General features: G+C 43.2%; 2 protein-coding genes across 3 annotated transcripts; both read left to right on the forward strand.

Moving 5' to 3' along the window:
• Positions 1 to 3,361: 3,361 nt before the first annotated feature.
• On the forward strand, positions 3,362 to 7,545 carry LOC115135888 (cytoskeleton-associated protein 2-like). Of its 2 annotated transcripts, none has more exons than XM_029671054.2 (7): positions 3,362 to 3,660; positions 3,901 to 3,974; positions 4,471 to 5,276; positions 5,378 to 5,717; positions 5,816 to 5,867; positions 6,046 to 6,310; positions 6,483 to 7,545. In XM_029671054.2, the coding sequence occupies exons 2-7, from the start codon at positions 3,936 to 3,938 to the stop codon at positions 6,757 to 6,759; spliced, it is 1,779 nt and encodes a 592-aa protein (XP_029526914.2). In that variant the 5' UTR covers positions 3,362 to 3,660; positions 3,901 to 3,935; the 3' UTR covers positions 6,760 to 7,545. The 2 variants fall into 2 exon arrangements, with proteins under 2 accessions (XP_029526914.2, XP_029526913.2); XM_029671053.2 differs by having other exon boundaries at positions 3,364 to 3,660; positions 6,043 to 6,310.
• A 2,255-nt stretch (positions 7,546 to 9,800) lies between these two features.
• On the forward strand, positions 9,801 to 13,716 carry LOC115135889 (52 kDa repressor of the inhibitor of the protein kinase-like). Its single transcript, XM_029671055.2, has 5 exons — positions 9,801 to 10,054; positions 10,575 to 10,695; positions 11,178 to 11,285; positions 11,403 to 11,439; positions 11,643 to 13,716. The coding sequence occupies exons 1-5, from the start codon at positions 9,966 to 9,968 to the stop codon at positions 13,532 to 13,534; spliced, it is 2,247 nt and encodes a 748-aa protein (XP_029526915.1). The 5' UTR covers positions 9,801 to 9,965; the 3' UTR covers positions 13,535 to 13,716.
• The last annotated feature ends 2,575 nt before the right edge of the window (positions 13,717 to 16,291 follow it).

The raw sequence follows: 16,291 nt of genomic DNA on the forward strand, positions 1-16,291 counted from the left end.
ACATGGTGGGGATTGGGTTTGCCCACATGCCCCCCATCAAACCCCTGGTGGCTTCCTATCTACGCCCCAGCCAGAAGTCCTCCATGACCTTGACTGGCCCCACCTTACCAACCAAGTATGAGCGCTTCCAGTCCTCTGTGACAGGTGGTCTACAGGTCGGTCGCCACAGCGGTGAGGGTTCTCAGCACTGCCTCCATGCTCTCGGCATACCAAGCTGAGCTACAGGAAGAGCTAGCGGTCACACTGGAGCCAGGTCTATGGGATTAGATCTTTATTGCCACAGACCTCAACCTGCATCTGCTTAAAGCCGCTGTCCAGGCGTCAGGAAGAGCGATGGGGCTCATGATATCCCAGGAGAGGGCTCAATGATTCAACCTTTCCACAGTGTATGATAGTGTGAAGCTGTAGATCCTGGAAGCTCCAGTAGACCCTAAAGGCCTTTTCGTTCCCACCGTCAAGATGATACAGAAACAGTGTGAGGAGAAAAAGAGTGAGGGTGAAGCCCACGAAGATACAGCCCTGTGCCTCACCACACCTTCGCCCAGGCTGCAGCAGGTCGACCCCCCTCGACCTTTAAAATCCCAGCAGCAGAGAACCTTGGACCCTAAGGGACCCTGGTCTAAGAAGCCTCCCTTCCCACCCAGAGAACTGGCAGGCATGCAGTGTCAAACTGGGTACAGGGCACGATAGACAGGGGATGTAGATTGCAATTCGATGTCACCCTTCCTCGATTCAAGGAAATCATATACACTAAGGCTCAGGGGGAATCACTGAGTGTACTCCGGGAGGAAATCACATCGCTAATAGGGAAAAGGGCAATAGGAAATGTTCCTCCCGAGCAAAGACACTGCGGCTTTTACTCAATATTTCCTGGTTCCAAAAAAGGGGGGTGGCATACACCTGATCCTAGATTAACGTGCTCTGAACATGCACATGAGAAAGTACACATTCAGTATGTTGACACTCTGCTATGTTCTGTGTGCCCAGGTGATTGGTTCGTATCCGTCAACCTGAAGGAAGCTTACTTTCGCATCTCAATATACCCTCCTCACAGGAAATTTCTCAGATCCGCTTTTCAAGGCGTAATCTACGAATTTCTGGTGCTCCCTTTCAGCCCCTCATGTTTTTATGAAGTGTACGAAGCAGCCATAGCCCCACTCAGAGAGGGGCATTCAGCCGATTACGTACATGGATGTTTGGTTGCTGTGCCCGCAATCGAGATAAGAGGTCTTACAACATAGTCCGCTTCTCTTGGAACACCTGACATTTCTAGGTTTCAGAATAAACACAGTAAAAAGTGTTCCGATTCCCACGCCGACAATCTCTTTCCTAGGTTTAATCCTAGATGCTGTATCATTCAAAGCTTTCCTTTCAGTGGAACATATAATAACTTTACAAGATTGCCTAGCAGAAGGAGCCTGGTCTCTTTGAAAACATGCCTGAGTCTACTAGGTTTGATGGCATCGGCTTTAGTAGTTATTTGGATGTTTGGATATGAGAGGGTTTCAATGATGGGTCTGTGTTTGAGGAATGGTGCACTAAATCACAGACAGTGCAATTCCAGTGCTCTGTCCCGGTAATCCTGTCGTTTCTACAGGAATTATTAGAAAAAGGAAATGCCTTTTCTACTATTAAGGTATATCTAGCAGTTATTTCGGCTTGTCGTGTGGGTTTTGGGAGCACGACAGTGGGGCAACACCCCCTTGTCGTCTGTTTTATGAAGGGTGCATGTTGTTTGAGTCTGGTGTCCAAACAGCTTGCCCCGTCATGGGATTTATCAATTGTTTTGGATGCTCTATGCCAACAGCCTTTTGAGCCCCTGAATCAGGTAGAGCTAAAGATGCTTTCATTTAAGACTGCTCTATTACTAGCATTGGCCTCCGCCAAGCGTGTAAGTGACATTCACTTGGTCACATACACGTATTTAGGTATCATTACGGCCTAACTCCGCCTTTATCCCAAAGATTATTAACCCATCTTTGATATGTCTTCCCCTTGAGCTGGTAGCTTTTTATCCCCCGTTGTTTTTCTCTCTGGAACATCAACGGTTCTATATGTTGTGCTCTGCCCATCTACATGGACAGGACTAAGGGATTTAGAAACTGTGATCAGTTGTTTGTTTCCTGGGCGAAACCTCACACAGGTAAAGCGCTCACTTAACAATGCCTCTCTCACTGGATAGTGGAGGCTATCGCCTTGGCCTACACAAGTAAGGGTCTTCAGTCTCCTGCTGGCCAATGGGCTCATTCCACTAGAGGAATGGCTACGTCCTGGACTTTATTTAAGGGCATATTTATCCAAGATATTTCTCTCAGCAGCGAGTTGGGCTTCGCCTCATACATTTGCGAAGTTTTATAGGCTCAATGTCACTGCACTGGCCCTGGTGCATACTGTTATACGTATAGGATCTTGGGGCAAAACCCATTTGTGTGATACATTGCACAGGGCAGTTGGTTGTCAGGATAAGCTTGTCTGGCAATACAGGGGTCAGTATATCCCATAAGTGAAATAAGTAAATGAATACTTGTAAGAGAACTTTAGGTTACGACTGTAACCCAGGTTCTCTGATAGTATGAGTGAGGTATTTCACTTATGGGGTATACTGACTCCTGTATTATTTTTAAAAGACTCAGAGACGCTGTGTAGGACCTTTTTTATAGGGTAGGAGGGACACCCTTCCCCGACACACACGTCTCCATGTCCAGCCAATCATGGCTGGCGTAGTGTAATAAAGGCTTCTGACAAATACGCTGGGGGCGTATCCCATAAGTGAAATACCTCACTCATACTATCAGAGAACTGGGGTTACGGTCGTAACCTAACGTTTTTCAAAGCCAAACCCACCACTGGTGTTCATGGCCAAAGAGCTCTATTTTAATGTTATCTGACCAAAGCACTGGTTCCAATCCAAGTGCCAATGCCATTTAGCAAACTCCAGATGGGGCTGTGATCAGATGACATACAAATAGAGCTCTCTCTCGCTCTCTCATTCAAGGGGCTTTATTGGCATGGGAAACAGAAGTTCCAAAAGAATAGTCATTACAAATGTCATTGTGTGTTGTAACGATGTACAAATGGTTAAAGGACTAAAGAGAAAATAAATATGGGTTATATTTATAATGGTGGTTGTTCTTCACTGGTTGACCTTTTCCTGTGGCAACAGGTCACAAATCTTGCTGTAATGGCACACTGGTATTTCACCCAGTAGATGTTGGAGTTTGTCAATCAGGTTTGTTTTCGAATTCTCTCTCAAAAATGGAGGAACTTATTTAGAATAGTGAATTTGGTGATTTGCTAACACAAATAAACTAGGTCAATACAGTAGCATTTAAGTGATTTTATAAGTTATATAAAATGCCTCCCTATCCCATCTGGGGTGTTGCAGGCAGCCAGTAGTTTAGGAATTCTATTATGGTTCAAACATTCAAAAGTGCAGATGGATGCCTTCTCAGATGAAACCGCCCAGACCCTCCAAAATGTCCCATGACCTCATCTCGAGACATTCGATTGGCTAAAATGAGTTTTCCCTGACAACATCCGGACCAATCTTATTTGCCGTTATACAGCGCGAAAGTTGAATGGGTTTGTTTTGTGAGAGACGTTTTAGCTTTTGTCTGTGCCCGTCGGTTTTCCTCTGTCTACAATACATTCAATAACAAGGTACGCGCTAGTTATACCTTATGGTATAATCTTACGCTCTGTTTCCTACGGGTTGCAAGCCAACGCGGTCGAAAACGTTCATAATATATAACATAGTATTACTAGTAGGTAAATTGCTAGTTAGGTAGGCAACGCGGTCGAGAGTGAACGCCGTCTCACGGACGTTCACTCTGTAGTAAAAAAAAATATCCCACAAATATTCTAGATCTGTTACTGATCATCTATATTTATATTTTTTAGGACAATCGAGGATCTGCCTTTTGTGCCCGAAGAAAATGGCCACAGTTACAAGAAAGAACACCAACTTAAAAACGGTAAGGTAAATATGGGTGCGTTCGTAAATTCTCTCTGGCAATCTAATCCGATTTCAGAGCAGAATTACTGATGAATTTAGGAACTCAACACCCGTTGAATATGGCGGGGGAAAAAACGTAATTAAATTGTTTCCAGCAGCACATCACAGTCACCAACGGTCTGTATAACATGAAAACAGCCTAACCAGCTCTGCTAGGGCGAGTAAAATGGTCAGTGTGGTGTTCTCTCATTTGTGTCTAGAAGTAGCTACCAAGCTAGCTAACTTTAGCCAGTTAGCTTGGGTGCTTGACTGCCGTTGTGAGGTCAGAACACTTGGATCAACTTGCCATAGCGTTCGGTGTGCGCTCTGATCGTTCCGGGGGCTAAACGCTCTGAATTTACTAACGCCCAGAGCACACTCTGGCACTCCAGGTTGAATTTACACCCCCCCTCCCCCATCTATGTATTATGTCTAATTTATATATCTTGTTTCTTTGTCCTGTCTGCTATTATTAGGGCAACAAAGAGAATGCCAAACCAACAAGTGGATCCACTAAGTGTTTAATTACCCGAGCTGCTCCTACTAAAACAGTGGCTGTGCAATCTGCCCCTCTGCATTCCAAGAGCAATAAAAAGGACTTGGGAAAGGGAGAGGAGGCTCTAAAGAAGGTCAAGACGGAGCAGAAAGATGTGATGGCAACAACCACTGGTGATACGAAGAGACGCAACACCTTCAGCCAAGCCTTCCTCACCAAACAGGCTGTCAGACAGAGAAAGCTGGTTGCAGACGCCCCAAAGCCTCCAGCTACCGTCCCTGCCAAACCTGGCACATACAAAGGCAAGGTTGTCCAATCTAAAATAAGCTCCTTCAGGAAGCCTAGTGGCCTGGGGGGAGGGCTAGAAAGCAAAGCAGCTGTGAAGACCGCTGTGCCCAAAGCTAAGAGCCAAAAGCCTGGAAATTTGACAAAGTCCAAATCCGTTGCTGATTTGCCTGGCCGTGGCACGTTTAAGCCCCCACAATCATGTCAACCCTCAAGATCCAAGTCTGTGTCCAATGGGCCTCCTCCAGTCTCCAAGTGTCCAGTCCCAGCTATACGCCGTCCCACGGGCGTTCACTCTGTAGTCCCTCCTTTCAGAACTGCTCCATTTACCACAGCTTGCCCAAGCTCCACTAGGTCTGCCATGACATCTAAGGGGAAAGAGCTACCGCAGGGCACCAAGCCTAAGATGACAGTGGCAACTGACAAGAAGGTTCACAAGATTCCAGTTGCCAGCACCCGAAGCCAGTACAGGGCTAACACAGAGACTGCTGAAGAGAGAAGGTTTGCGATTTTTTTATATAAAAAAAATTCCATTCTTGGAAATGGTCAAATAACTGGGTCAAGTGCTCAAAATTGTTTTAACTGATGTTTTTGATTCCCAGGACAAAGCTGGCAGAGTGGCTGGCATCCAAGGGAAAGACTCTGAAGAGGCCTCCCATATCAGCAGTGGCACCCCCAAAGTCTAAGCTATTTGTGCAGCCAGAGCCTGAAGTGCACCCAGAATCCACAGCTGTCTCTCAACTAAAGACCAATGTTGCGCCTCAGCCCGTTGACCAGGAGTCACAACAACCCGTTGATGAGCCTGAACCGACTGTTCGGCTTAAACACGACCAGGTGGTCATTGAACAGGAGGCAGCCTGTGCCTCAACTCCACTGACAATGAACATAACATTGGACCTGCTTGACAACTCTGATACAGATTTTCTTCCTGTTGATCCAGAGGTCAGAATGAATGAATGATGTAAGAAACCTATATACTGTTATATTCATCTAAACTCTTAAATATAACCTAATTGCCTCTGTCGTATGTCTCATCACAGATTGTGGTCAACCTTCGTGATGCATTGGAGAAGCCCTCAGCATGTGTGGATGGTACATTTTGTGGTTAATGCATTTACATTCACAGTGAACACAAATGCAGAAAAATGTACTTGCTCATTTGATGTTTTTGAAATTTAACACATTATGCAACACAGGCTCAAATAGTGTAAGAGATGAACTTGTTAACTGTAGTAACGTGTTATATTCATTGGTGTTTCTCTTTTAGAAGACCCAAATGAGAAAAGGGATGAATCTAAAGAGAAAATGGTGGAGAGACTGACAAATAAGGAATTTGAAGAAAGGAATGAGTCTCCTGTGAATAAGGATGTTGAAGTGAAATGTGAAGTGGGTGAGGGAGCTTCAGAGCAGAAAGTAAGGAAGGGTTATATTGATGAAGTTCATGACGACGGCGACTGTTTGATGGAGACGACACCAGAGGCAGATGGTACATCGGTGGTGAAATACAGTGTGAAGACAACTCCATACCTGCAAAGGTGAGATTTCTTGTCTTTAAAAATACCTGCTGTAATCATCACTTCCATTTATAGCAACTTCTGGAGGTCATGGAGAACAGCACTACTTTACATCTCTATATTGAAATGTATATTCAACTGACATGGCTTTTAACTAATCACAGAATGCTGTCCATCTCTTTCCCCTTTCTAGTGTTAAGAGAAAAATTGACGGTGAGGCATGTGCAAGTGGTTCCAGGCGAAAGAGCACCATCAAGGATCTGAAGTTTCTGACACCAGTCCGTCGTTCCTGTCGCATCCAGCGAACGGCATCCCGCCTGCCTGGGATGCTAACAGACCATGACACCTGTGTGTCCTCGCTGGCTGAGCTGGTGAAGCTGGACGACGATGCCAATGCCTACATCTACAGGAGGAACCCTGCCCTTCTGGCAGACCTGCCTGACCATCCCAAAGACCTGGAGAGGTTCTGAGTCTTTGGATGAGTGTGAAGAAGAGGCCTGAAAAGGAAGATAAAACATGTGAAGTTAATCGGCACTTTACAGAAGGGGTATTAAAATAATGAAAATAGATTTGCTATTTTACATCATGTTTGTTAATCCAAATTGTGATAATATGGACTGTGTGGCAGACTAATATTACTGATCCACTAAGACTTGGTGCCTCAATTAGGCATGCCTTTTTGCTCTTCTGTTTCTTATTTCTCTTTGTGTTGTCACTTCTCTCTCATAAGGAAGACTGGTTTGCTATACCTTGATCTGCTACACCTATTCTATTTGTTATTGTATATATTCTGTTTTTATGACTGTATTGTTTGTTCTTTTATTGGCAGAGTTGATACATTAATATCTACCACAAAGTTTTACCATAGATTTAATAATGTACACTACCTTTTATCAGCAAATCTGTGTTGCTCATCAAGGAAAAGTTACATTATTTAAATTTTAAAAAGCTAAATACGTGTCTGGTAGATTTATTGCTGTTGCAATTTTAAATGGGAAATTCTGATAAATTGACAACTCACTGGCTGCAACTTGTCTCTTAATAAATAGTAATGCTACCTAACAAGTTTTAGAGGGCCAAACATAAGCACTGTCAGAACTCTTTAAAAATGTCAGGTAGATTGAGCAGGAATATCTTTAACCAAATAGCAGGTGTAAGCAGAGTTTCTACACCAAATCAATGAGAAGTGAAAAATGATTCCTTAAGATAATTGTCATGATTAACGCTGTCTTAAATAAAATTGTATTTGACAAATGTTTCCGAATACAACCGGTGTAGTAGACCTTACAGTGAAATGCTTACTTTACAAGCCCTTAACCAACACTGCAGTTAAGAAAAATAAGTGTTTACTATATGAACTGAAGAGCAACAATGAAGAACAGCAACAAAATAACAATAACGAGGCCCTATAAAGGGGGTACTGGTACAGTGTAAAGGTGTGGGGGCACAGGTTAGTTGAGGTAATATGTAGGTAGGTAGGTAAATTGACTATGCATAGATAATAAACAGTGAGGGGGGATCAATGCAAATAGTCCAGGTAGACATTTGGTTAGCTTTTCAGGAGTCTTATGGCTTGGGGATAGAAGCTGTTAAGAAACCTTTTGGACCTAGACTTGGCCCTCCGGTACCGCTTGCCGTGCGGATGGAAAGAGAACAGTCTATCATTAGGGTGCCTGGAGTTTTTGGCAATTTTTAGGGCCTTCCTCTGACACTGGTATAGAGGTCCTGGATGGCAGGAATCTTGGCTCCGGTGATGTATTGGGCCATACGTACTACTCTCTGTAGTGCCTTGCGGTCTGAGGCCGAGCAGTTGCCATACCAGGCGGTGATGCAACCATGCTTTTGATGGTGCAGCTGTAGACCGTTTTGAGGATCTGGGGACCCACGCCAAATCTTTTCAGTCTCCTGACGGGGAATAGGCGTTGTTGTGCCCTCTTTCCAACTGTCTTGGTGTGTTTGCACCATGACAGTTCGTTGGTAGTTGTGGACACTAAGGAACTTGAAGCTCTCAACCTGCTCCACTACAGCCCCATCGATGAGAATATGGGTGTTTGCTCGGCCCTTTTCCTGAAGTCCACGATCATCTCCTCCCTGATCACGTTGAGGGAGAGGTTATTATCCTGGCACCACACTGCCAGGTCTCTGATCTCCCTATAGGCTGTCTCATTGTCAGTGATCAGGCCTACCACTGTTGTGTCGTCGGCAAACTTGATGGTGTTTGAGTCGTGCTTGGCCATACAGTCATGGGTGAACATGGAGTACAAGAGGGGGCTGAGCACGCACTCCTGAGGGGCCACTGTGTTGAGGATCACCATGGCAGATGTTATTACCAACCCTTACCACCTGGGGGTGGCCCGTCAGGGAGTCCAGTTGCGATATGCAAATTGGTGTAGGTCTGGGGGTAATGATGTTGATGTGAGCCATGATCAGCCTTTCAAAGCATTTCATGACTACAGACTTGAGTGCTACAGGTCAGTAGTTATTTACGCAGGTTACCTTGGTGTTCTTGGGCACAGGGACTATGGTGGTCTGCTTGAAACATGTTGGTATTACAGACTCGGTCAGGGACGGGTTAAAAAACTCTGTGTTGTTTTTCTCGCACTGCTTTGCTTTATCTTGGCCAGGTCGCAGTTGTAAATGAGAACTTTTTCTCAACTGGCCTACCTGGTTAAATAAAGGTGAAATATAAAAATTGCCAGCACGCACATCTAGAAATGTTATGTATTCTAACATGCTTCCTCCATGCAGTAGATGGCGCTAACACGTTTAATTCGGAAAGGTTTGACATTTTCGTTTTTTGGCTGACATTGGCTGTCTTTTTTTATTTTTTTCATAACTAATCAATACAAAAAGTACATGGGGGAACACATTTATAATTCTAACAGCTTTTTTGTTGCCAGAGTCTTTAATTGTCTTAAAATATAGTTCCATTTATTTTTGCAAGGTAATAAAATGTGGTGTTTTGCTTGTCAATTTACATTTGTGAATATAACATTTGGCCAAAATAATAATGAAATGAATTACATCAAATTGTTTCAACTTATTTCTACCATAAGTAAAGAATCCAAGCAGCACATTTCTCTGTAATAGTGTAAAATCTTCATAAATGTATTCAATTGTAAATCTCCTGATGTCTTGCCACAGATTCCTTACATGGATACAATGCCAAAAAAGATGCAACACTGTTTCTGGGTGGTCATTACAAAAGGTACAATTTTTACTTCTTCATATAGTGGTTGGCAGGATAATATTTATTAATCATTTTAAAAGAAAGTTCCTTCATTTTGTTAATAAGTACGTATGTGTGTGGCAACATCCAAACTTTTTTCCAAAAGACATTATCAATAAAAACCATTCCAATAAGGCATGACATAAGGTATAGTTGAAACAAGGTTCGTGTTTCTCTGTTGTTGAGTGGACTCCCTACCCAATTGAAGTGGACATTTTAAACGGTTAAGGCATCCCAACGATCCCAAATAGCGTTCAATAATGTGACAGACATGCGCACTGGGATGTGACGTTAGCAAAGCATTGTGGGAAGATGGATTTTCGCGCGTCCCGTTGTTTCCTCCAAGACTGAAGGCCACGCAGTGCGCTCGTCTATTCTTTAGTAATTTCAGGGTAAAGTGAATATTCAAAATTACTTTTGAAAAGCAGCATATTAGCAAAACTAACCATGTCGAACTGTTGCGCAGCACCGAATTGCACCACAAGAAGCAATGAGTCAGCATCGCCATTATTCAGGTTTCCAAGCGACACTGAAAGGTATAGTACCAATCTGACTAAGTCGTGGTTCATTGCTTGACATTACGTAATGTACTGTCTTTTAATTGCACGGAAAGGTAGCCTAACGTTAGCTGTCAGCCAGAGATGTGCTTCGAGTAGTATCTCGCCTATTAGTTAGTTTTGCTGCATAATTGCATAGCTAGCATTTTGAGTTTTGTAAATCAGTAGGTCTAATTTGTAACACCAGAAAGCTAGCTTACTAGAGATGGCTTTCGGAATAACACAATGTTTTAGTTTGCATGTTCTTGTCAACGGGGCACACGTGATTATACCATTGTCGTCTATGGTAGTCATCACAGGAGGTTGGTGTTACCTTAATTGGGGAGCACGGGCTAGTGGTAAGGACTGAAGCGGAATGGGTGTAATGGTATCAAATACATACATTTGATGCCATTCCATTTGCTTCGTTCCAGCCATTTATGAGCCCTCACTAGTCTCCACTATGTTCAGTGATCGTTAATTGTATACATTTGAATTTTGTTTTGTTTGTCTTGCACAGATGCAAGCAGTGGGTGGACAACTGCCATTGCAAGGATCTTGAAGATAAAACACCTGACCAGCTAAACAGACACTACAGACTTTGTGTTAACCACTTTGAACCATCCATGATTTGTAAAGCAGTAAGTGATGTTGATGCTCGAGCTTAATGTTTCTTTGGCCTAACTGAAGCATATAAAGGTGCAACATGGAGAAATTGCTCTGCCATTTTCTGGTGGCTAAAATTCTAATAGTATAATTTCAGTTTGTGAAAAAACAAGCAATGGAAGTGTAGAGGATCATTGTACCATCTAAACCGCTGTGAAATATATTTTCAATAACCAAAATATTGTATTTTAAGTTTGAAGTTGGTGTACAAAACTGAAAGTAAAAGATGCAAAGCTTAAGAAAAGGAAGCATATAAATATATCACATAGAACTGACCTACTTCTTAGACTTGCGTTCAATGAGATTGATTAACATTTCTATGTGAATTTTGTCATCACCCAAAAAGTTATATGTAGCTTTAACATTTGAAATGGATGTAGTTGAACAGAGATGTGCACCCCAGTGCTACATACCCATCAAATGGGTTATGTTAATCTCTTATCTTTCATATTTTCAGAGTCCTTACAGGACAAAGCTGAAGGATAATGCCACACCAACCATCTTTGATTTAACAAGCCACCCCAATAATCCACAATGTAGGCAACGCAAGAGGATTAAAGAGCTGGTATGGGTTTCTTCTCCATTTACCAAATCACAAGTGAAATATTCAGTGTATTTCATACAATTTTTAAAGGCTTCTTCTAACAGCTTGGTATTGACTGTTTCTCTCTTTCTATTGTAGAGTAAAGCTGAAGCAGGACAAATGAAAGAGAGGAAAAGTAAGTTGTGCATCCAATTTACGTTGAACAGTTTATTTGTTGAGGCTGTTTTAAAATGTAATATGATAATAATCAAGGTTTAAATTTAATGACCAGCAATGAAGGCTGTCTTTCTCCATCATAAGACAATGCACGATCACAGGACCCACAAGCAAAAAGTTACGTTAATTCTCTTTTCCCAATATTGATTTTTTTGTCTATAGAGGACTCGGCGGACCAGTCAAAAACGAACACAAATTATGCGGAAGGTCAAGATGACCCTGAGACAAACGACACCACCCAGCTGACCTCTAAGGAGAAGGAGCATAGAGAATACCTCAAATCACTATTTGAAGTTATTGTAGTATTGGGCAAACAAAACATACCTCTGAATAGACATACCAAGGAGGTGCAGGAGGACAAGTGCCTTGCTCCGAGCAACTTCAAGGCATTGTTGGAGTACCGAATGAATGCTGGTGGTGACGACACTCTTAGGAAAAGGTTTGAGATGAGTGCTATGAACGCAGAGTGCTGCACCTTCACCCAGCAGATGCAGATGATGGAGGTCTGTGAGAGTTGCATCCGTGAGGAGCTCTTACGGGAAGTCCGAGAGGTTCGCTTCTTCTCATTAGTCACTGACGATGTGGTTGAAATCTCTGGCGAGAGCCACCTCCCCATGTTCTTGCGTTTTTTGGACCAGGCCAACTGCTTGCGGGAGGATTTTGTGGGATTCCTTCCATTTGAGGGAGAAGATGAGACCCTGATGGAGAGGCTGCTGACTGAGGTGACAAAGAAGTGGGGTTTAAATATGGACTACTGTAGAGGGCAGGCCCACTTCAGCTCCGGTGTGCATTCCAGCAAAATAAAAGCCATTGCAACCAAACTCACAGAGATGTACCCCACAGCAGTGTACACACCAAGATCCACCTGTGCCTTAAATGCCTCACTGGCAAGTGGAGTGGCTTTGACAGGCGTTCAGATTGTCATGTCTACTTTCAAGAAGATTGAGTCTTTTTTCAATGAAGCTTCTTCACTGCAATTGGAGTTGGAGAATGCCATCTCCATTTTCTACCAGGGTAATGAAGAGAAGGCCAATGATCTGAAAGAGGCCTGCCGTACCAACTGGACAGTGAGACATGATGCATTTGAGGTAGCAGTCGATGTCCTGGAATCTCTTCTGCTCTGCATGGATAGTGTTCACGACAATGAAGATCTGAGGTGGAGTGACCAAGTCACAAATGATGCCTTGGAGATATCAGAGGCTCTGGCTGATTTTGAGTTTGTTGCAACATTGGTTGTGCTGAAAAACACCCTGTCATTCACAAGAGCCTTTGGGAAGAACTTGCAAGGGCCAACGATGGATGTCTACTTTGCTGCCAACAGCTTGACTGCTGTGTTGCACTCGCTGAACGAGGTCTCTGACAACATTGATGTATACCATGAGTTCTGGTTTGAAGAGGCTGTTAACTTAGCCGCTGCACTGGAAATCCCGGTCAAGGTTCCCAGGCTCTACTTGAGAAAGCACCACGCAGAATCTGGAACAGAGATCCAGCCTGAGAGCTACTTTAAAGAACACCTGACCGCCCCGGTGGTGAGCCACGTCATCAATGAACTGAACGACCTCTTCTCTGAAAACCACCTCAACGCCCTGAGATGTCTGACGCTCGTCCCTGCTGTCATGGGGCAGTTGAAGTTCAACACTTCTGAGGAGAACAACGTGGAGATGTACAGGAACGACCTTCCCAATGCAGACACTCTCCCCACTGAGCTGCACTGCTGGAGGGTGAAGTGGAAGCACAGGGGCAAGGTGACCCTGCCCTCCACCGTCCATGAGACGCTGCAGCTGGCTGAAGTGAAGTTCTTCCCCAACGTGCTTGCCTTCTTGAGGGTGCTCTGCAACCTGCCAGTCCTGAGCCTTGATGTTGATGGCGATGTTTCTCGTAAACGCTTTCAGATGTACCTAGAGAACACACCTGACAAACACAGGTCCAAGAGTCTGGCGTTTCTGAACATACATTATAATGCCAGACATGACCTGGATATCATGGTTGATAGTTACATTAAGATGTACCCTGAAAATGAAAGTCATGAGCAAGTATGCCAGCCTGTTGACTAAATTACTTGTTCTTTTATGTTAGTAGTAGTCTGTCCATAGCATTTGTGACCTGAGCTTACCTATCACCTATTGGATGTTTGATATGTTTAAACCACTTATTATGGCTGTATATGTTTACCAATGCAAATATATACATTTTTTGTTGTTGGGGAAAATAAATCATTAGTTTTAAACTGCAAAAAGTATGTGGACACCTGCTTGTCGAACATCGCATTCCAAAATCATGGGCATTAATATGGATGGTGAAGCGTAATTCATCACTCCAGAGAACGCGTTTCCACTGCTCCGGAGTCCAATGACGCTGAGTTTTACCTCTCCAGCCAACGCTTAGCATTGCGCATGGTGATCTTAGGCTTGTGTGCGGCTGCTCGGCCATGGAAACTCATTTCATTAAGCTCATTACGAACAGTTATTGTGCTGAACATTGCTTCCTGAGGCAGTTTGGAACTCGGTAGTGAGTGTTGCAACTGAGAACAGACGATTTTTACACACTTCAGCACTCGGTGGTTCCGTTCTGTGAGCTTGTGTGGCCTACCACTTTGCGGCTGAGCTGTTGTTGCTCCCAGACGTTTCCACTTCACAATAACAGCACTTACAGTTGACCGAGGCAGCTCTAGCAGGGCAGAAATGTGATGAGCTGACTTGTTGAGAAGGTGGCGTCCTATGACTTTGCCATATTGAAAGTCACTGAGCTCTTCAGTAAGGCAATTCTACTGCCAATGTTTGTCTATTGAGGTTGTGTGGCAGTGTGCTCGTATTTTATACACCTGTCAGCAACGGGTGTTGCATAAATAGCCAAATCCACTAATTTGAAGGGGTGTCCATATACTTCTGTGTGTACAGCACCTTCAGAAAGTGTTCATACCCTTAAACTTGTTCCACATTTTGAATTTAAAAAATGGGTGGAAAATATACATTTATTCCTTCTACAATACCCCATAGTGTAAACATGTGCAACACAGCATTCCTAAACTAGCTCACAATGTCTGCTGTGGATCGAGCAATCATTTGAAAGAGTAAAAAAAATGTCAGCGAGACAACTCAAAGGCGAAATCCATTAAAGCCAAGATAATGGAATTCATTGCCCTTGACAATCGTTCTCTGTCGTGGGTGATATTGGCTTTCGCGACTGGTCGAGCACTACCAAGTGCACTATTTTTCAGATGTTTCCCTACCAGAGTTGCACAGTAATGGCGTCACAGCTATTAGCTTCATGACATGCATACTATGGAACGCCGTTTGGGTCTGCGTGTCAAAAAAGATACAGTAGCACTGTCAAAGCTGTACAAAAAAATCTGCATACACAGGCCACGAACGATGTGTTTACATTACCGTGTTGGTAATAAAGCATAATTTGTTCGACCGCAATTACAGCCTGAACCAGCCTGAAAACAATGACCAGTAGAACCTGCAGTCATTTATATTATTCGTGACTGTTAAGGATTCCGGTCATGGCATGGGAAGCTCCGTATTGCACGCCTGCCCTCCTCATGCTGGGAGCAATGATTTAGGAATCCTTGTAAGTATTAACTAGGTTGCAACTTTTTGTTCGGCTATTGAAATTGAACTTCTGTTCATGAAAATAAATAGCTAGTCGGCAACATAACCCTGTTGCCCAAAGCTAACGTAATAAGCAGCCAGCTAGCTTCATCTGGCTAGTGAGGCTCGACCGCAACGGGTTATGTGTTGTGAAGCTAGCCACAATAAGGATTGGGCACAATAGTGGAATTTTCGGTTTGCATTCAAAATAAAATATGTAATTGACAGTAATACAAATTTAATTATGCCATTTTTATTTTGAAGGCTAACCGCAAAGTCCACTATTGTGACTAGCTTCACATAGATGGGTCTGACCACCATGAATCAAAAACTGTCTTATAATTAGGGTTATTTTAGATAACACCTACTACTATACAGTTAGGTAGCTAACTATAGCTACTGAAACGGATGTTGTGTTATTTGACATCTTTTTTTGACATGCAAAGACCGAAATGGCATTCCATAGAAATCCTGGTTGAGAATGGAACGACTGAACAACGAAACAGCACAGTACTGGTAATTGCCTCACACCCCTGAGTCAATAGTTTTTAGAAGCACCTTTTGGCAGCTATTACAGCTGTGCCTCTCTGGGTAAGTCTCTAAAGCCTTGTTCACACTGCAGGCCGTAATGCTCAAATCAGTTTTGTTTTTCAAATCCGTTTTGGACTACAGTTACAAGTGACCAAATCTGAGTTATTTGTGTGTGTTCAGACAGCAGTCATTTGCTGACACTGCTATGCTAGTTGTCATAATACCGCGGTGGTGTAGGCTATCACAACAATGCCTGCCATGGTCATTTCCCAATTGCCTTGAATGTTCAAAATCATAGAAAAGTGATCTTACATTTAAAGCCTCAAAGGATAGGATGATTCAACTTTAAAAATGAATCCTAGCTAGGTAGGTGTTTTGGTTTCTAGCTCATTCAATACTTTTGTTTGTAAACAATTAACAAGCTAGTTGGCAACCACATGTCCTTATCAAACTGTCAACAGAGTAGCTAGCAAGAAGATATGCCAAATAACAGTCAACCGCTTAAGGGCAAATCAGATTTGAGCGTTCAGACAAAAGTCACATGGCCAGGAATCAGATTTGTATCTGACCTTCATAGATGGTTTGAAATGTAGCTTGAAATATCAGATTCCATGTGCTTTTTGGCTGTTCAGACTGCAGGACAAATAACAGAATTGGATATGCAAATAAAATAGGATTTCAGTCAAT

Source organism: Oncorhynchus nerka, linkage group LG10 (assembly GCF_034236695.1).
Source record: "Oncorhynchus nerka isolate Pitt River linkage group LG10, Oner_Uvic_2.0, whole genome shotgun sequence".
Lineage (NCBI taxonomy): Eukaryota > Metazoa > Chordata > Actinopteri > Salmoniformes > Salmonidae > Oncorhynchus > Oncorhynchus nerka.

Excerpts from the sequence above, each read along its gene's own strand:
- LOC115135888 (XM_029671053.2), top strand. The coding sequence starts at position 3,936 with ATGGCCACAGTTACAAGAAAGAACACCAACTTAAAAACG. Across the intron at positions 3,975-4,470 it reads AGAACACCAACTTAAAAACG|GGCAACAAAGAGAATGCCAA; the intron begins GTAAGGTAAATA and ends TGCTATTATTAG. Across the intron at positions 5,277-5,377 it reads GAGACTGCTGAAGAGAGAAG|GACAAAGCTGGCAGAGTGGC; the intron begins GTTTGCGATTTT and ends TTTGATTCCCAG.
- LOC115135889 (XM_029671055.2), top strand. The coding sequence starts at position 9,966 with ATGTCGAACTGTTGCGCAGCACCGAATTGCACCACAAGAAGCAATGAG. Across the intron at positions 10,055-10,574 it reads TTTCCAAGCGACACTGAAAG|ATGCAAGCAGTGGGTGGACA; the intron begins GTATAGTACCAA and ends TGTCTTGCACAG. Across the intron at positions 11,286-11,402 it reads GCAAGAGGATTAAAGAGCTG|AGTAAAGCTGAAGCAGGACA; the intron begins GTATGGGTTTCT and ends TTTCTATTGTAG.